The sequence below is a fragment of the Haplochromis burtoni genome, unplaced genomic scaffold, assembly GCF_018398535.1.
Source record: "Haplochromis burtoni strain Fernald_Lab_line unplaced genomic scaffold, NCSU_Asbu1 Contig_14, whole genome shotgun sequence".
NCBI classification, from domain to species: domain Eukaryota; kingdom Metazoa; phylum Chordata; class Actinopteri; order Cichliformes; family Cichlidae; genus Haplochromis; species Haplochromis burtoni.
In genome coordinates this window covers 1,839,274-1,859,814 of record NW_024582375.1, presented here as the reverse complement: position 1 = coordinate 1,859,814, position 20,541 = coordinate 1,839,274, and the positions used below count along the sequence as shown (strand labels likewise).

Below are 20,541 nucleotides of genomic sequence, written 5' to 3'. Positions count from 1 at the left end.
AGAAACCGTTTTGTTTTTCCGTCAGCGCTCTGCTGACCGGGTAGGCGGGGGAAGACACCAGCATCATAGATGTATATACATACTATATGCAGATATGACAACCTTTAAAAGTATAGGAAGGTAAAAGAAGAATCGACACCTGTATTTATTGTTGTAAATCCTCATACTGTTCAAACTGACAAAAATTCAACATGTTTTAAGTTGTCTAATAAAGAAAAAATAAACCCTATGTTTAAATATTGCAAGTGATAATGTTAGATGATGAGCAATAATGACAAAATTCTGTAATCTGAATGAATAAAAAAATGGGGAAAAAAAGTTATTCCTTTGTGTGCTGCTTTATTTCTGCTACATTTAATACACAGTCACCCAGTGTGTTCACATACAGAGGGGTTTTTTTGTCGCAGCCTGTGTTGTGTCATCGTGGATTGGTTTCTAGTTGTATTTATGTGCCGTGGAAGAAGAAGACGCGTGCAGCTGCTGAGGTCTGTCACAGCCACAGTGAGCTCATCTGAGCCAGCAGCAGTCAGACGGGGACATCTCTGACATCAGCTGAGCCGAGCTGGCTCTGAGCCTCTATTTATTCTAGAAACATTAGTCAAGTTTATGTGAGCAGATTACTTTAAATAGAATCGTATTGTATGTGTGTTACACTATAATCTATTTACATTCTATTTCAGCTTGTTTCTTTTGAAGCATTTAAAATGAGGTTTGGTTTGGGTGCTACAACAGTAATGTGTAAGCTTAGTTTCTTATATGAAGTGTCACTGTGACAAATCTGCAGTGTTTAAGGTGGAGGAAGAGGGTGGCCTGAAGTGGGCACAGCAGTGGAGCCAGACGGGTTTTATCAAGGTCACCAGACTGCCACCATTAATTTCACAGGGGTGGCTCTGAAACTCGCTGCTTCTTACTACACTGCATTCATGCCAGTGTAATACACAATGAGGACTCATTATTAACATTTATTTAAGCAACTATTTCCCAACCGGAGAATAGACATCAGTAGTTGCCAACTGGTCGCCTTATTCACGTAACCCTACAGCAAACAACTTAATGTTACATCTGTCATGTGAATAGATCCACCACTGTTGTCTGCTGCCATCTTTTACATACAGTCTGTAGTCAGGCCTTTTGAAGCTGCCTTGACCCACCTTTAAGAGAAATTATCCCTGATGATACCATTGGGATAGTTTTTAGACCAAACCTGAACTTTATCCTGTAATTTATAACAGAAAATAGGAAACCTCGTCCTTGTGAAAACTGTCTGTAGGTACTTTGCAGTTTGTCTGCTACCATGAAACTAAACAGTTAATGTTTTTCATAAATCCAATTTGCCTTCCTAAAAAAAATCGTCCATCAACTGAAATCACATAAAATTCTGAAAGTGAGTACTTGAGTTACATTTAGACAAGTTCCCGCTGCTCCTCTGGCTTGCTCTAGAGTTCCTCACATCACTGTGTTTTTGTAGCTCCTGTGTTGTGTCTGCTGATCTTGGCCTGCGATGGATTTAACCACCAGCAAATTACTATTTAACCTTGAACTCTCTCACCTCCCCCACTGCCCTAGGCCATGTGGCACAAGCCTGCTCTGAACTGTTCACTCCAATCATGTCATCTTAAGTGGTTTTTCCACAGTCAGGGGGCTGTGTGTGTTTCAGTCTGCAGGACAATCCCCTCACAGCCACACATCAATAATTCACAGGGGAAAGTGACAGGAGGTGAAATGACAAATGAAGATGCACACACGTGAAGTGATCTGCGACAGTGACATCACAGCTGACGGCAGACTGTGTGGCAGCTCAGCAAAGGGGATGCAGCAGTTATTTTTATAAGATGTAGGTGCTTCTAATACTTTGAGCCATTCAACCTCCACTTTAGTACACTGACATCGTTTTGGTTCCATGTGTCAGCTGATGCGACTCTATTTAACTCCGCCCTCTCGGTTCGAGCAGGGACAGCGAATCAAACATATCGGGAGGGGGGGAGTCGCAACAGCAGCAGCAGGAGGAGGAGGAGATCCTCAACTTGGCTCTCCGGAGTCGGTCCCCCCCCTCCTGACGCGGTGCAGTCTTGAGCTGTCCACCGGACCGGTATGCACTATCCGCGGAGGAGGAAGTGAGCCGAGCCGACCGTGAAAGATGCAGACGGAGGACATGGAGGTACCTATCATTAATAACCTTAACGATAACGGCGACAGACAGAGGCCGAAAGGGAAAGATGTGTTCAAGGATCAGCAGAAGGAGTCAGAGGTAAATTCAAGTACAGCACAGCGGGCTCCCACAGCTCCTGGTACAGGAGCGCACTGGACGGCTGTGTGTGCGTACGTGTGTGTATGTGTGTGTTGTTGCTGGGAAGCTTTCAGATCAGCTGAATGTCCTTTCCATGCAGCGAGTCGTCGTCTTGGCTCGAGAGCATGCCTGCATGCATGCGGGCAGACGGCGAGGTGTTATTTTGGCAGCGGCTCCTATAAATAACCCAGCGGTAATCCTACAGCGGTGCTCAGCGTGGGGGACTGCAGGTGGTGAAATGTGACTGCTGCTCCCAGGACCACCGAACGTAACTGCATATCATATTTATGTCCTCGTGGTGTCCTTATGGCATCTGGAGTGCATCCTCCATTTAATCAATCAGAGAATCGGATCGGTTTTTGGCAGTCCGCCTGCTCCTCAGATGAGCATTTATTGGTTTTATTTGGTATCTTTGTGAAAGGAAGGATTTGGTTTAGTACGCTTTCTTGGAAACTGAAATAAAAGTGGCTGCCAGACAATAAAACATGTGCAAATTTAAAATCTTTGAGGTTTGAACTACAGTATGAGTGATATACTGGTGGCACAATAATAAGCCGATGCTGGCCTGTTATAAATTTAGAATTGTTTGGGATACATATGAATGCTTGGGGCGCGTCAGAGACCTAATTTGGATGCTAGAGTCCCACTAAATGTACAGTTGTTTCCAGTCCCATACATATCACCAGCAGGTGCCCTCCTCTGCCTTCTAGCTAGCTCTGGAGGCTGTCATCGTCTATTGTAAACTGATAAAAACAGAGAGGCACAAATGATGAAAATATGTAGTCAGCGTAAACGTTGTGAGAAAGTTTAAATTTGTAATGCGTTTTATATAAATAAGATTGTATTTTAACTCAAAGTGCATCAAGAAGTTATCTCCCTACACTATTAGACCATAATTGCCTTCTGAATTATTGCTACACGTCAGGGTGGATCAATGCTTTCATGTCATTTGCACCAAATATCGATCCTGTTGCAAATCGAGACTCATCCAACCAGGCAATGTTTGTTTTTTTTCCAATCTTCTGCCTGATTTTAGTGAGCTTGTGCAAATTGTACCCTCAGTTTCCTCTTCTTAACCGGAAGGAGTGGGACCCATTGTGCTCTTCTGCTGCTTCAGCAGCAAAGATGCTCACCTGCACATATTGGTTGTAACAAGTGATCATTTGAGCTACCGTTGCCTTCCTTTCAGCTTGAAGCAGTCTTGCCATCGGAGAAATCCCAGTAGATTATCACCTTTCTTCCCCCATTCTGATGCTCAGTTTGAATTTCCGCAGGCCGACTTGACTGCATCTACATGCCTAAATGTATTGACTTGTTGCCACATAACTGGATGATTAGTTATTTGCATAAACAAGCTGTTGAACAGGTATACTTAATGAAGTAGCTAGCAAGTGTATGTAAATAGAATATTGAGTAATATGTTGATATTAGAGCCTTTTTACTGTCTAAGAATTTGTACCTGCAAATCCAGTATGAGTTTGTGTTTGGGAGTCACCTTCTGTAATATGGACCTGTAAACTGTAATCTCCTCCGCTATTTCTAAACTTGACTGGCAAGGCTTGTTGTTAAGGCTCCCTCAGTGCTCGGCAGCTATAATTCATCCTCCTCATGAAAAAATTACTAGATGATGGGCTTCATTGGTGGGGTTACTCGGTCCAGATACATAAGAGATGTTACTCAGAGTGCGTTGAAGCCGAAACCATTCAGAGTGCTTTGAAAGAGGACGCTGAATGTTTTTTGGGGGAACTAGAGCATATTCATCATACGGTCAATGGATTGTGGGATAGGGGGTTGGGGGTGAATAAATGAGGTTCCCTGGCCTCTACAGTTGAACCAGGAATCTCAAACCTTACTCAGTCGTGTACGTGACTTTGTCTTGCTGGCTGGAGTGGTCATCGGTTGTCCATGTTGGCATATGTTGGTAGGAGAGGGGGCGTTCAGCCTTGACACTGCGCCCGGTGTTTGCACGCTGATGCGGTGTAGAGCGTGCAAACACAGGAGCCGTGCCAGTTCAGTTTGGAGCCGTGGCAATTTTGGTTATCAGCTGGCGGCAAAGAGAAGAGGAATGGTAAACGAGAGTGAATGGGGAAAAATGAAGGAGTGGAAGAGAGAGACTGGGTAATTGTAAGGAGAAATGTAAGAGTAGCAGCAGACGAAGAAGAGAGAGGAGAGGCATGAGAATTCAAGAGAAACATAAAGAGACATGTCATTTCGGTTTGGGCAGAGGAGTTAACTTCAGTTTCAGGGATGCCAATGGAGGACTGAGGGACTAAGAGACTCAGTAATATAATCTATTTAAGTAATTTATCAAGGCTAATTAAGCCTAAGTGAAAGTGTTAAAGGCCTTGAAAACAAGTCGCCTCAATCACTTTTACTTTCAGGAGTGGGCTCTTGCATGGTCACACAATTTTCAGTGTTAAGCTAAACAGTTTGGGTTGTTTTTCTTGAATTTTTGTACATTCTTCTGCATAAAACTAATCGACTAAGAAAACTAGTAATCCTTGGAATTTTATGCATTGTTTAATTATTAATGATGAATAATGTTAATAAAGGATGGTTTTAGCTGTAATATTATATTAGCTACTAATCAGATGAAGTTCACTTGATAAAAGTTGCCTGACAAAATTGTTTGTTCTGAAACATGTGTTTGTAATGCATGAAGTTAAAGAGAAGACCAAAAATAAGAAAAAGTCCGAAGTAGGAATGTCACACTATCAGAAATGTTGTTATTGGTACTGGTACCAGCATTACTTACCTTAAAGCTATAAGTTAGATTTAGAGCCTAATAGACATGGGAGTTTTAAGACGAATACCATGCCGATAATTGACGAAAATTCGATATTTCGGCCAATGTTTTTTTTCTGCTTTCAGACACAAAAAACATAAACATACTTCTCTAATATTTGTTATGTGCATTTATTTATAAGTCTTTGGATTCTTTAATTATCTTGGACCTTAAAAAACAATGATTTCATTGTCAAAGATTACTCCTTTACCTTCCAAGCATATGTTTGAAATAGGGAAGTTGCCCCCTGGTGGACAAAATGTGCAACAGCAACACTCAAAACATGGTTTAAAGGCATTTCTCCCATCTATTCTTTACTTTTGGCCGAGCTCTAGTTAGGGTCTTGTGATGACACTAATTTCTGTCCTCTGCTCTCCTGGGCTTTCTGTTGTGTATGTTTTATCATGTGGGCTTGTCTGTGTGTAAAGCGCTTTCTCACATACACTAACCAGAGTGTGGTAATGTGAAGACATTAATACTCAAGGTGTAGATGACTCTGTAAATTACCGTGAGTGCCGTAATTCCTCCCCGGCAAGTGTTAATCCGTCTAAAATGACGATATGGCTCGTTTTCATAACTGTCCCTGGAAAATAAAACCCTTACCACTGTCACCAACATCCCCCTAGCTTTGGTTCACCCGCCCCCTTCAAAAACAGACAGCCAAGGATAAACACTGCAGAGCCTCCCTTCTGCTGCTTTAAGGGTCACGATAAGCATTTTCCTTCAATCATTCTGACTCCCAAGTGGTTTTCATTTCCTGGTTTACAAGTGCAGTAATGACATCAAATTGTGTTGCTCAGGCTCTCGGTCATAAACAAACTGCCATCTGATGTCCTGCATATTCTACTTCCTGCTGACTTGGTTGCAGCAGGTATTTATAGGAGACATGGCAGCACACAGTTATTTAACCAGGATGCCTGACTCGGAGAGCAGATCCTTATTTACAGTCCTGGACCGGTCCCCAGGGCGGTTTGCACAGGGTTAAACACGGCTCACACCCTTAGCCTGAAGCTAAGTGCTGCCAGGAGCGTTTCTTAATTCTCATTAGCATAACATGAATCTTTTATAATCCCTGTAGAGAAATTTCGCTTCACGTTATTATCAAGCACAACCCTTTCACCACTTTGTTCCTACCCTTACAAGGTTTTAAAAGCCTCTCTGTATGGCTGCATGCTACTTACTGTGCAGTGTGTCTTGGTGCAAGTTAGTAAGGTGTCATTATGTGTACTGTGCATCCTGTTTCCCTGCAAATGAATTTGTTTCAAAAGGACAGTGACTGCAGGCCTTTCTGCGAGCTTATCTGCCCATCTCCCTCTGTTGTGTGCGTGCGTTTACATGCTTACCCTCCCAACTTTGGTTTTACTTGTTTAGATGTTGAGAAAGGCTTCATAAAATGCATTCATAATTTATTAGGTCTGTCTTGGTCATTAAGCTAGCTAGACAAAAGAGTCTGAGGCTGCTGGGAGTGTTGTTAGTTTGGCGAGATCTCGGACAAAGTTACATTTTTCAGTTGTCTTGCCCTAAGGTTACGCTCTAAATATGACTGTGTGTGTGCGCGGGTGCGTGGATCACATACTGTTCACACGCTCACAGATTTTGAGTGTTGCGATTGCGTGAAACATAGAAAATGTGTGCAGCCTGTCTCGTGGGTATTTGTAAATCACAGGGTGAGGCTAATGTCAGAGCTTAGAGAGACCTTTTCCTGGATACAGTGGATAATCTGCTTTGATATGGGGGTGGGGGCATGTTGACTCCTGTGCCTTCTCTTTCCTCTTGTTATGGTGCTGGCTAGGGAAAGCCTTCTCTGACTGTTCAATTAGGCTGATTAAAGCAGTAGCTGTGTGCGTCCATAGAGAGCACCTGTAACCATGAGTGAGTGGCTCTGCGTAAGAGGATCTCAGAGGAAAGATGTAAATGACTAATCAGCACTGCCTGAAAAAACAGCCACCAGTAAAAAGCCATGGTGTGTGTGTGTGTGTGTGTGGGTGATGTGTGTATGGATGTGACTGCAAACCGAGTACATAGTAATTGTAGGTGTTGGGATATGTAAATATCCCACAGTATGTTTTTGCATCTATTTCAATGTCTGTGGGCGTTTGGGGAAACTGTGATTAACTGAATTCAGCTACATTATGTGTGCTAATGTGTGTTTTGCTCTTGCAGAGCTCCATGGAGTCTCCAAACCTGGAGTTTGAGTACGGAGACACGGACACACTGACTGCAGAGCTCTCTGGTAAGACCACAGACCGTCATCCGTTGGCTTTGGACTTTGTATTCGAAGCCTCAGAATTACCATTTTGACCACCGCTGCGCTTTTGTGGCCGTATTTGAATGACAGGTGCGAAGTTTCACCCATCAAAAATGGAGCACAGCCATCTGGATGGTCAGTACCACACAGCGGGCCATATTACTCGTCAAACGATTCCAATAAAATTACTTTAACAGCCACCAAAAGCGAAAACACGATGCAGGTGCAGATCAGCGACTCGATTGACAATCTGTGTTGGGACACCTGTCAGTCGAAAAGCTGCCAGAGCAGACTTACAGTCATGTGAAAAAGGAACATTTTCACAGGGCTCGATGCAGTGCTGTGCATCTAGTCTGTGCATAATAAATATTCTCCATTGGGGAGGAATTTTGGCTCACTCTTCGTTACACCGTTGCTTCTGTTGATTAAGAGTCACTGACGTTCATTTATACAAAGCTCTCTTAGGGTCCCACTGCAGCATTTCAGTCGAATTGAGGTTTTGACCGGGCCACTGCAGTCATTCTTTGATTCTTTTCTTTTCTTTTTCAGCCTTTCCCTTTGTAGATTTGCTGGATTGTTTTGGAACATTATCCTGCTGTATCTCTCAGTTTTAGCCAAGCTTTAGCTGTCAGACAGATAGCCTTACATTTGACTCAGATATGGACTCAAATGTGAAGGCCATTTGAGTACAGTTATGTTTAGAATACAAGTTTGAGATGATCTGAGCTTTGTGACATGGCGCAGAACATCAGAACATGGCTAAACAATATTGGAGTAGGCTTTCACATTTAAAAGATACTTTGTCGGTACTAAGAGATCCAAAATATGCCAAGAAAATATCCCCCAATTTTTAAGCCCAAACCAACCTATACAGAGGACTTTGCGGTTGATCTGTCTGCAAGGTACCCAGGTCCTGTGGCTGCAAAACAAACCCAAATCATCACCCCTTCGCCACCATGCTTTATAGTTGGTATCAGATGTTTACCCTAATATGCTGCGTGTGCTTTCCATCAAACATGGTGCTGTGTCTATTACAGTCAAATGTCACCTCAAACACTTTATGTTGTAAGGCAAACACCCTACAATGATACAGAGAAAACCCCAGCCGTGAGACAACCGCCTCTGAGTAAGTACTTTGGTGACAGTGGGAAGGTAAAACTCCCTTTTAACAGGAAGAAACTTCCAGCAGAACCAGGATCAGGGAGGGGCAGCTGTCAGCTGTAACCGGTTTGTTCAGATGCAACTTTGCAAATCTAGTGTTGAATAGCAGGACCTGGCTGCTACGTTTTCTCTTAATTCTTATGGAAGCAGTGAGTGTGGACTGTATAGACTGCTGTGAAAACTTTCTCATGACTGCAGATCAAAGATCTATGTCTGCTTGTTATACATGACAGAGCTCTTCGCCCACAGAATTCCTACGGTGACACCCCTGTTTCTACTTAGCATAGGAACGAGAATGTGCCATTGATTTGAAAAATAAATCAAACATCCACATTCCTCAGGATCCTTTCAGCTGTTTTATGTTACACATGCAAACAAAGAGAGTCGGCGTGAACAGCGATGAAGGCGCAGAACAAAAATCTTTTGGTGCGTGCTGGTATTTTTTATTTTTTTGCCACGCACAGAAAAAATGACTAACACTAATCATTAACACTGATTATTCATTCAGAACCGCAGCATCTGTGTAAGGTGGTAACAGCCTGTACTTGACTTGGAGCTTGGTTAATAATGTTCCTTTCAGGGCCGAGTACAAAAAGATCATTTAGAGAGCATATTATTTATTTTCTCCGATCCGACTGGTGTGCTGAGAGAAACGTTGAATAAGTGTGTCGATTTGAAGTCAGAATGATGGTCCACCTGGTAGATGGCAAACGGCAGCTGATTTGCCAAAAAGGTTAGTCACACACAAACGGGCAAGACGGTCACCGCGGCTTTCTGCCGACAGCTCCTCGGGGTAAGGGAATGACGACTGCTCCGAGAACAGGAGGAGACGCGTGACTGTGTGACGGATCTTTAGACTGCGCATGAAACAGACCGAAGAGGACAGCTGCTCAAAGCATCAGAGCATATAATAAACATCATACGGTTACAATAATGTGAATGTGAAGGGGATGCATACATACAAACCTGAATTTTCATTATTATATTATAACTTATGGCAGAAAATAATTCATCTCCTTAATTATATGCAGCATTTACAGTTTGTCATGTGCATGTGTGCTTTTTGTGTTGTGCGTAGTGGGCTGCAAAGTCGTCCTATTTCATTCTGCTGGTCTTGATGTAGGTGTCTTATTATAAGTGTCGCTATAATATTGAAAGGCCCTTAAGCTCTGTAAAAAATCTGGGATTTCCGAGTTAAATTTGTTGTTTTTCGCTGTAGATGGAGGTCTATCTGTGTCTTGACCTCACCCGTCGAGCGTGGGCGGACGGATATTTTGCCAATTCATAATCTCTTTGGCTTTTAGTAGATTGCGGAATACGTTTTCTTTGCACTGCATTGTTATTTGGGTTATTTTAATCGGTGTTTGCACAGCACTGTTGTTGTGAGGCTTAGCTCTTGGTTTTGCAGGGCTTTGGAATGAAGGTTGTTTAGAGAGATGGATGCAGAGTGATTTTAAGAAAAAATGAGAATTTTTGCATGCTTGTTAGTGGATCTGCATCCTTGTTTACATGCATACAGCTGTGGTTACAGAGTATGTTCTACTTTATTAGTTACACCTTGCCAGTACTGAGTTGGACCCCTTTTATCCTTCAGAATGGACTTAATTCTTAGTGGCGTCAATTCAACAAAATGTTGCACTTTCACTACCACATCCTCACTGTGCTCTTTTCTATTGAGTGACATTTAAATGCCCACACCGCCATCACCATAAGCCTGAACCATTGACATAAGGCATGATGGATCCTATCAGATTGTTCATGACGAATTTTGACTCTACATCCAAATATCGTAGTAGAATTTGAGTGTTTTTTCAGTCTTCTGTTGTCCAATATTGTTGAGCCTATGGTAACTTTAGCGTCTTCTTAGATGAAAGGAGTGACACCTGGTATGGTCTCCTGCTGTAGCTCATCTGCTTCAAGGTTCCATGTGTTCAGAGATGCTCTTCTGCATACTTTGTTTGTATTGATTAATTATCTGAGTCACTGTTGCTTTCCTATCAGTTCAAAACAGTCTGACATTCCTCCTCTGACCTCTTGCATCAACAATGCATTTTCTTCCAGAGAACAGCCGCTCACTGGATATTTTCTCTTTTTCAAGCCAATCTCTGTAAACACTAGAGATGGTTGTGTGTGAAAATCCCATTAGATCAGCAGTTTCTGAAATACTCAGACCAGCTCATCATCCACAAACGGCTGTGCCACATTCACTTAAATCACCTTTCTTCCCCATTCTGATGCTCAGATTGTACATCCACAGTCATCCAGACTGTGTGTAATTCATTAAGTTGCTGCCCTGTGATTGACTGATGTTTGGTGTTTGGTGGTGGGTCTACCTTGGGACTAACAGATTCCTACCACGTAAAAGTGCAGTGTCTGTTGGACTCTCATTCAGATCCATCCCTAGCTCTTTACAAACCTGTCAGACGCACGTCTCTGGGTGTGACTGTACTGGTCTATAATGGAGGGACATCTTATCATCACGTTTATTTATTAGGGGTGCAACGATACTCGTATCGATATTGAACCGTTCGATACAGTGCTTTCGGTTCGGTACGCATATGTATCGAACAATACAAAATTTGTAATTTATTTTATCAACTTTCCTTCTGACGATGCTGTCTGTGTTGAGCGCTCAGTGAATCTGCGTTCGACTACTCCGCCTAGGCTGCACTGTCGAGCGCAGATCCACTGAGCGCTCAACACAGACAGCATCGTCAGAAGGAAGAGCGCAGGGCAAGCTAGCGAGACAGAAGTTAAGCTCTCCTTGCAACATGGCAAATTGAACCTCCCCCACCCTCATTCAGATCTGGCGTTTGGAATTATTTTGGTTTTCATGTGACGTATGACCCTGAAGGTAAGCGCGTCATGGACTAAAGTAAAACAGTATGTTGGATGTGCCACGCAATGCTCAATTACATGGGTGGGAACTAGTGTGTTAGCGCAGTTAGCTCGTTAACGTGTTGGCCGTCTAGCCCCATGCAGGGGTAGCTCGTTAACGGAGATTTGCCGTGTTGTGGCGTTAACGTCATTTCAACGAGATTAACGCTGACAGCACTAGTGGGAACACAACGAATATGACTGCACATTTACACCGACATCATCCTAGTGCAAAGACAAGTGGAAGCAGACAAAAACAACAAGCATGCATGCTACAAACTTTACCCGAGTCATTTAGACAGCCGTTAGCACATGATTCTCCTTATGGGGACCTGATATGTTTAATATTGTGGCGAGCTCAGACAAGGAGGAGACGGAGGTGTCGTTTGGTCTTGCTTCCCGTGAGCTAGCCAGGGAGCACAGCCGTTTATTGACATCTGCAGAAGAACACTGCCGCTAGCTAACTGCTCAGCGCGGCAACCGCACAGCAACAACAACACACAGGGCGCCCTCTGACCCCGGAAGGACACACCGTCGCAGCGAGAGGGCGTCACCCGTCACTATGGCAACATAAACAAAACATAACTGTACAAACAGAACCCCGAACAGCCCTGACCCGCTACAATATGCTGCTGAGAATATAGCCCAGAAGAAGCGTATAGTATAGCTTTTATTTTGGAAAGAGCCATTTCTCTGTAATAAACTCTCTTTTCCAAAGATGAGTGATTCCTCAATCAGATACAGGTGTTACCGCGCCAGATCCGCGGCCCCGAACCGTAGTAAGGAAACCTCTGGCAGTTACTTGAAGGTTCCGTAACTGACTCGTAGCCGGCAACAGCTTACTATACAGGTCAACTCCGCTAGCAAAAAGATCGAAGGAGGCGTAGGAAACTGCTTCACCGAACTTTATTTCTTCTCTAAGGCACGAACACCGCGTACAGTGGGCTGAAACAGTTTACTCACAGCGAGCATCGCCGACACAACTCTGGCTGTCGAGGGAGTTATTATATTCCTTTTATTTATTTTCTTTTCGTCTCTTCTGTAGCTAACCGTTACTTTTTCCCCTTCTCCGCTCTCTCTCTTCACACACACACCAGGCAGTCCCGCTACACACATCCCGAATACATTTCCCATCAGGCTTCATCCTTAAAGGGCCATGCCTGTAACACAGGGCTTGCAAAATCGCTAGCCCGACGTCCCGGGGCTACCAAAATCTATCTCTGCCCTGCCCGTCGGGCTATTGTAGGAAGGAAAAATATATGTCAATGCTTTTGCATTCTTTCGGAAATGTAGCTGGGTAATTATGTCATTGGCATCGGTGAGCCACTGTCAATATGTGACATATTGAAATCGCGTTTGAATTTGCGCTTGTTTTTTGCTTTCACTTTGCAAATGTCCAGGTGCCTTCTTTTGGCGCACCGGCCGGTCACGACCGGCGGGGGAAAAGTCACTCGGGTCAGAACATGGGGTGCCACCATCATCCCACTTCTGACACCAATGTGGCGAGCTCAGACAACGAGGAGACGGAGGTGTCGTTTGGTCTTGCTTCCCGTGAGCTAGCCAGGGAGCACAGCCGTTTATTGACATCTGCAGAAGAACACTGCCGCTAGCTAACTGCTCAGCGCGGCAACCGCACAGCAACAACAACACACAGGGCGCCCTCTGACCCCGGAAGGACACACCGTCGCAGCGAGAAGGCGTCACCCGTCACTATGGCAACATAAACAAAACATAACTGTACAAACAGAACCCCGAACAGCCCTGACCCGCTACATAGCCCCCACCTAAGGGGTCAGTCGTCCCCGACGACCCCATTACCCCACACAAAGTCCTGCAAATGTCCAGGTGCCTTCTTTTGGCGCACCGGCCGGTCACGACCGGCGGGGGAAAAGTCACTCGGGTCAGAACATGGGGTGCCACCATCATCCCACTTCTGACACCAATGTGGCGAGCTCAGACAACGAGGAGACGGAGGTGTCGTTTGGTCTTGCTTCCCGTGAGCTAGCCAGGGAGCACAGCCGTTTATTGACATCTGCAGAAGAACACTGCCGCTAGCTAACTGCTCAGCGCGGCAACCGCACAGCAACAACAACAACAACACACAGGGCGCCCTCTGACCCCGGAAGGACACACCGTCGCAGCGAGAGGGCGTCACCCGTCACTATGGCAACATAAACAAAACATAACTGTACAAACAGAACCCCGAACAGCCCTGACCCGCTACAATATGCTGCTGAGAATATAGCCCAGAAGAAGCGTATAGTATAGCTTTTATTTTGGAAAGAGCCATTTCTCTGTAATAAACTCTCTTTTCCAAAGATGAGTGATTCCTCAATCAGATTTATTTTTTTAATTACTTTTGTTTCAGCAACATTAAATTTAAAAACTGTACTTTTGAGTTAAAATATATATTTATAATTTTAATAAATGACAAATTAAAAAGGCATGAACATTTTTTGTATCGAAAAAATATCGAACCGTGACACCAAAGTATCGAACCGAACCGTGAATTTTGTGTATCGTTGCACCCCTATTATTTATATGTACATTATATGAAGCCGGAAATGAATTCAGACTTATGATAAACACGTCTTCAATTAATTCTTTGTCTCCAATGTTAACAGTAAATACATTTATTTAGTTAGAGCTTATACAAGTCTGCAGACTCAAAAACCTTCTGAAAATCAGTAAAATGTGAATTTCTTTTCTATCAAGGAAATCTAGGACTCTTGGGATACTACGGAATAATTCATCTGGACAACTGCTGACTGAAATACCACAGCATGGTTTGATTTATCCAAGCCTTTTGGAGCAGATGCTACAAAAACATCCCAATTGCATTACAATATTGAACAGCTTCAACACTGCACAATGCAGTTTAGGGAGTGCTGGATTTGAGCATTTCATTTTTAGCCCTTAACTTTAAAAGCCTGATGGGGTACTGTCGTCAGTTCACCGGGCCAGCAGCATGGACGCACGCAAGTTTGTGAATGTGATAACTTAAGAGCAAGTTGACGTAGGAGCTTCAAGTTGATACCATAGGTATATCTACTAAAGATCTCGGGCGAGTTTGAATCTCGGTGAGCTCAACCTTAAAGTCAAGGTCAGAGGTCAGGTTTTCTCAAAATCTTTTGATTCGAGAACAAGGCGCTGTAGGATTTCGAATCCTCTGCTAGGAGGCTCATCTTTCTTCTGATGTATTCTTTTCATTCTCTTACTCTTGGGGAATTATTAGCGGGTTTAAATTGCTTCTCAAGCTCTAGAATTAACTGGAAATTGGTTTTCCATTACTGAGTGGGTTATAGTATTTATTTCATCCCTGATTGTATCCTGTTGTGTCCACAGAGCTCTACAGTTACACAGAAGAGCCAGAGTTTGCCCTCAACAGAGACTACTTCGAGGAGGACTTCAGAAGCCATGGTAGTGTGTGTGTGTGTGTGTGTGTGTGTGTCCCTTCAAGTTCCAGAATTACAAAATTGCACTTGCACACTAAAGGCTGTAAAAGCGACGTGTTCAATGAGCTGCTGTGGTTTACAACCTGACCAGTGAGGTGAGGCGAGGGTGAGCAGACACATCAAAGCTCTGCTCTTTTAAGCTGTTCAAAGAATTGATATCCCTACAGATTGAAGGGGCCACCCTTAAAGCATGTGATTAACGTTTGGTTATCGAGAACAAAGTGGCTTTTCCAGTCTGTACGTCGGCGTTATTATCAGCCTGACAGGATCGAGCTTTAATACGCTGTTGCTTTATCTGCTTTTGTGTGGAAAATTGCATTAAATTACGTTTTTCCTGTTGAGCAAGAAGAAAAACTTTCTTCTTGATTTATTTTATTGTGACAAAGTCGGTTTTTCTGTATTGAGGGAGGTATTATTTTTAGGTTTAGGGCGTTACATCAAGTCCTGCAGAGACGGTGTCGAGGCGCCCTTTGTAGACAGTTTGAATCAGAAGTGAGTGGTCCTCGCCGTCTGTCACTTTCCCTCCATGCTGTGTGATGATGAATAGCAGAATTAGATGAGAGCTTCACTGTTTTATGGAGGAATAGAGGACAGAGCTGCCTGTTTGCATCACTGTCTTTCCATTAGTGTTTATATGTGCGGTTTCCTGTTTGACTCGTCCTTTTTGTGGACGTGTTAGTGTAGGATGTGAGAGCTCATCAATGTTTTATGCTGCTACCCTCCCAGTCACTCTCATGAATTACAGTTATTATCAAGGCACGTCTAATTGATGGTCTTTGCTGTTTAAAAAAAACGTTTTTTGTGATGTGTGCTGAAATTAGAACGTTTTTTGTGTGTTTTCCTTGCACAAGTGAGAGTGTGTTAAGTTGAAAGAGATCAGTGAGGATGCTTTACTCCTTAATGCTTATCACTGCCTGTCTAATCAACTGAAGAGTCTAAGAGTAGAAGATGGGAGGAAAAAAATGCCATAGTCCTTGCTAGAGACTGAGACATTTCTGCAGTGCTGCTGTTTTTGTAGTTGTTTTAGGTGCACTCAGACTTAGTTTTTGCTAGTCTTAAAAATAGTGTTTTTTTTAAAGCATACATCAGGTTTCTCCTCATTGCTTTCAGCTATCTCCAAAGCTAATGCAGTGAGCCACAACATACAAATCTGCCAAAATATCTGAATATAATGGATTCCCAGATGGCAGAACTAACAGCTACTTTTGCAGTTAGCTAAATTAATTGCATGCACGGCACAGTGCAGTAAAATTAAAGCTGGAAATTTGCACTTTAATCACATCTTAATTGTTTGATATGTAATCCACTGTGATGAAGAAAACTCCTAACGAGAACAGGAAATGATAAGTACCTCGTTTGTGCAACAGCCAATGAGAATCCTGGGTTTACGACATCCATGTTACTATAGGAAACGGCTTTAGTGCAGCACGTAGCAACTGCATCATTCCTTGACCGTAGCAAACCAAGGTACGAGGACTGTGTCATTATTATAAAATTATTTATTCTTGTTATTTTGAAAAATTAACTTCCCTGTAGATTCAGATTGTTTTCAAGTTTCTTTTCCTCACTTTTTCCTCCACTTATTCCTCCACTCGCATTAAAAAATGCTGCAAAGTGCATCAAAACTTTGAAAAAGTCGACACAGATACACTCGGAGTTCTCTAAGGCACAGAAAAAAAATACAAATTAAATTTATCTGACTGCAACCTTGAACCTTTTGTTTCCGTGTCCTTTCTGCAGCTCGAGGCAGGCGGTGGATCGAGCTGACGGTGGAGGAGCAGAGGGTGTATGTAATGAGGCTGCTGGACGCGCTGGAGGTGACGGACAGGGACAAGAGGCTGAAGGTGGCCAGGGCCATCCTCTACCTGGCTCAGGGTGTGTGGGCTGCACAAAATACAAGCCTTTTTCACAGCAGACATTTAGGTTTTAGAGGAAACGCACATGTCTTGCTGTTAATATTAACCATGGCTAAGTCTTCAACAAGGTCGTGACAGTGAGCCAGAATGCATAGCACCTGAAATAGAATGATTTCATTATTTACACCGGTCACTGCTATTCTGCCATCATTTGCTTCGAATAGTCATCACTTCTCGCCTTGTTTCTCCAGGAGTGTTTGATGAGTGTGACACAGAGGTGGATGTCCTCCACTGGTCCAGGCACAACATTTTCCTGCTGTACGACATGGGCATCTTCACAGCACTGCTGGAGCTGCTTAGCATGGAGATAGAGTGAGTAACACACCCTGGTTATAAATGTAACATTGTTCTTTATGCAGTGCTGCAGGGATGTTCCAGGCTGGGGTGCGAAGCGCTCCTGGGGGAGTAGATGCTCCATCGCCCTTCTTGTGGATCGCCTCAGCTGCAATGCCCGTTCGGGTCCCCTTCGCTGGGGCGCCCCCGGCGGGTTGACTTAGAATGAGTGCAGACCAGGGGAATCCGACTGTTTAATTACTCTTACATGTTTCAGATCATCAGTTTTTAACATTAGACAAATATAAACTAGTAAATACAAAATGCAGTTTTGTAAATGATGATATCATTAATTGAGTGAAAATGCCAACCTCGTCTTGTGTGAAAAAGTAATTGCCTTGTAAACACAAATACAAGTTCACGTCTTAGTCTAACTCAGAATAAGTAAGGGAGAGAGGGGCTAGCATTCCCTGGGGATCAGAGAGAAAACAGAGAGAGAGAGAGAGAAGTGAGGAATATGCAGAGGCTGATGAAGATGGTCAGCCAGGCAGAGATGAAGCTGAAGCTGAACTGACAGATGGCTGTGATCTAATCATAAATCCAGTCCATCATTTGATGATGTGGTCAGTTAAAGATGACTAATGTATGCAAACTTGCCACTTTAGTTACATGGTCATATACAAATGTAATGATACTGGGAGCGCATTGTAACTGGATACATAGCACTACACCTCTGTTCTTCATTACTTCAGAGAGGCAGAGACACACAAAAGGCTGCTGAGGAGAGACTATAGGTAGCGCGCCGCCTGTGATCAACAGACCCCTTCACTGGGAACGTGGTGTGACAAAGGCTCCTTCAAGCCAGCTTTGTTGCTGCTGGTGTCAGCCTCAGTTGGGCTTCAGTGCTGCTTTGTTGTTACATAAGCTGCTGCGAGGCATCTTCAAGTTGCATAGAGCTGCAGAGCAGGGCGGTTTCAGCAAGACGAGCAGGAAAAACATGATGAAGTGTTAATCATACAGGTACAGGTAGTCTCACCTGCGATGTATTCAGAGACTGGCTTGCCACGTTCAGATAATCCACTAAAATCATGTAGCGTTTGTTCCCGCAGCAACAGCCAGGCGTGCAGCAGTGCGGTGAGGAAGCCTGCCATCTCTCTTGCAGACAGCACAGAGCTCAGGTAAGCAGCATAAAACCGATTCAACTTCCTGTCTGCTTCAGATCAGGAGGCCAATAAATACCGTTTAAAAATAACCAAAGTGCTTAACTTCATGCCATCTGGCCTAATCTGCAAAATGTAATTGTATTCGCTGACTGTTGTCCTCACATTCATTTTCACTCTACTTCTGCCTAATGAAATTGATTTTTTTTAACACAACAGGCCTTACACACAAACACATGAAATCATACGATTCACACACATACAGTAGCGCCGTCTGTGCGTTCCCTCGATGAACACTTACAAATAATTACAAGCTAGACGAGTGGATTTGCCCTTAATTACTGCCGCAGAACCGAAAGCCATTCTAGTCCTTTTGAACCGAGCGAGAAGCTTTGTTGAGCGAACAAAGCATTTAATGTACAAAACACCACCTGTATTGCATCAGATAATTACGAGGGAATGGCTGCATTATCCAGCCAGAGCTCGGAGATTATTTTCTCCTAAATGCGCGAGCAATTTGCAAAACCAAGCGCTACTTGCTTATAATTTCCTCTGTTATATCAATGATTCTTGTACTTATAGGCCATTTAGGGCCATTGTATCTGGTCAGGGCAGCAGTTAAATGCATGCCACACACAGACAAATGCACACATAACCTCAATGTGTCCATGATGAGTTCTTTGGATGTTTCTTTTTCTCGCAGAGTCTTACTGAGCATCATGTACTTGATGGTGGAAACCATTAGAGTGCAAACAGAAGACGACCGACCTGAGTGGATAGCAGCCAGAGAGACCTTCAAGAATGAGCTCGGTGTGTGCGTGTGTGTTTATTCAGTATTTTGAAGTTGCATGAGTATATCTTTTCATTGGCTTTCATGCTGCATGTCATTTTATTCCATTTAAAAACATTGCCTTTGACCCCCCCTCCAGCTTCTCCTCTTTACAACGGAGAGCCCTTTGCTCTACTGCTTTTCACCATGGTGACCAAGTTCTGCAGCATGAACGCGCCACACTTCCCCATGAAGAAAGTATTGCTGCTGCTGTGGAAAACAATACTGGTCAGTGCGTTACAGTCATGGTTGTTGCATGTAATGCAAATAAATCTATTTCTGTCCATGTCTGCATTTTTGTTTTGGGTTTTTTTTTTTTTTTTAAATAAAACAAGTTTCACAAACACTCAGCGCCCACTTCATTATTTAGACCTTGCTGGTACCTGGTTGGGCCTTATTTTGCTTTCTTAGCTGTCTTAATAGTTTGTGGCATAGATTCAACAAGGTGCTGGAAATATTCCCCAGAGATTTTGGTCCATATTGACATGATGGCATCGCACAGTCGCTGTAAATTTGCTACTCTGTTGCATTGACATCTGGTTTTATGCTGCTGGAAGCAGCAGTCAGAGGATGGGTACACTGTGGCCATAAAGGCATGACAAGGTCAAAAACAGTACTGTGTCTTGTAGGCTGTGACGTTTAAATGATACAAAATTGCCACTGCGGGGCCCAAAGTGTGCCAAGAAAGTGTCCACAGTATTACACCAGCAGCAGCCAGAACGGTTGATACAAGGCAGGATGGATTCATGCTTTTATGTTGTTTACACCAGATTCTGACCCTGGCGTCAACAAGGCATTTTCTCCCAGAGAACTGCCAATCATTGGATAGTTTCCTTTTTTTTAATACCATTGTCAGATGGCTATGATGTGGAAAATCTGAAATATACACAGCCCATCTGACACTAACACCATGCCAGGTTCAGCCACTTGGATTGTCTTTCCTCACCATTCTGGTGCTCAGTTTGAACTCCAGCAGGTTGTGATGACCACGTCTACATGACTAAATACACTGAGTTGCTGCCATGTGATTGGTTGATTGGGGGGGAAGTCAAACAGGCTAATATTGCCCCATGATGGGAAGGTCGGGGGTTCGAATCCACTGAACGGCTACCCTGAGCAAGGTACCGTCCCTGCACACTGCTCCTTGGGCGCTGTACTGGTGGCTGCCCACTGGGTGAATGGGTTAAATGCAGAAGAGTTATTTCCCTATGGGGACTAACACATACACATTATTGTTTACAAAATTTATTCCGCTGTTAATAGACATTACTTAAACTTAGTTGCTAATGTTTTATAACAAATGAATCATTGTTTACCTGGGTCTTTTCTGTCTTCCAGTTTACTTTGGGAGGTTTTGAGGAGCTCCAGGAGATGAAGGTGCGACACCGGGAGCGTCTCAACCTGCCCCCACTGCCAGAGGACAGCATCAAGGTGGTCAGGGCCATGAGAGCGGCCTCGCCCCCGGCCTCCGCCATGGAGCTCATCGAACAGCAACAGCAGCAGAAGAGAGGCCGCCGCAGCCGCAGGGTACTAGCCCTCAAGCACACACG

The 20,541-nt window shown here is 43.7% G+C and overlaps 1 protein-coding gene across 3 annotated transcripts in view; it reads left to right on the top strand.

The window, feature by feature from the left end:
• Positions 1-441: 441 nt before the first annotated feature.
• Positions 442-20,541, top strand: part of strip2 (striatin interacting protein 2) — a 34,171-nt gene continuing 14,071 nt past the window's right edge. For 2 of the 3 annotated variants that reach the window (XM_005915644.3, XM_014329510.2), the window contains exons 1-9: positions 442-2,248; positions 7,236-7,305; positions 14,704-14,778; positions 16,554-16,688; positions 16,921-17,041; positions 18,112-18,180; positions 18,866-18,972; positions 19,092-19,219; positions 20,330-20,518. In XM_005915644.3, coding sequence (XP_005915706.2) covers positions 2,138-2,248; positions 7,236-7,305; positions 14,704-14,778; positions 16,554-16,688; positions 16,921-17,041; positions 18,112-18,180; positions 18,866-18,972; positions 19,092-19,219; positions 20,330-20,518 — 1,005 coding nt within the window. In that variant the 5' untranslated portion in view covers positions 442-2,137. The remainder of the gene's footprint in view (positions 2,249-7,235; positions 7,306-14,703; positions 14,779-16,553; positions 16,689-16,920; positions 17,042-18,111; positions 18,181-18,865; positions 18,973-19,091; positions 19,220-20,329; positions 20,519-20,541) is intronic. The other variant, XM_014329520.2, reaches the window with a different exon arrangement.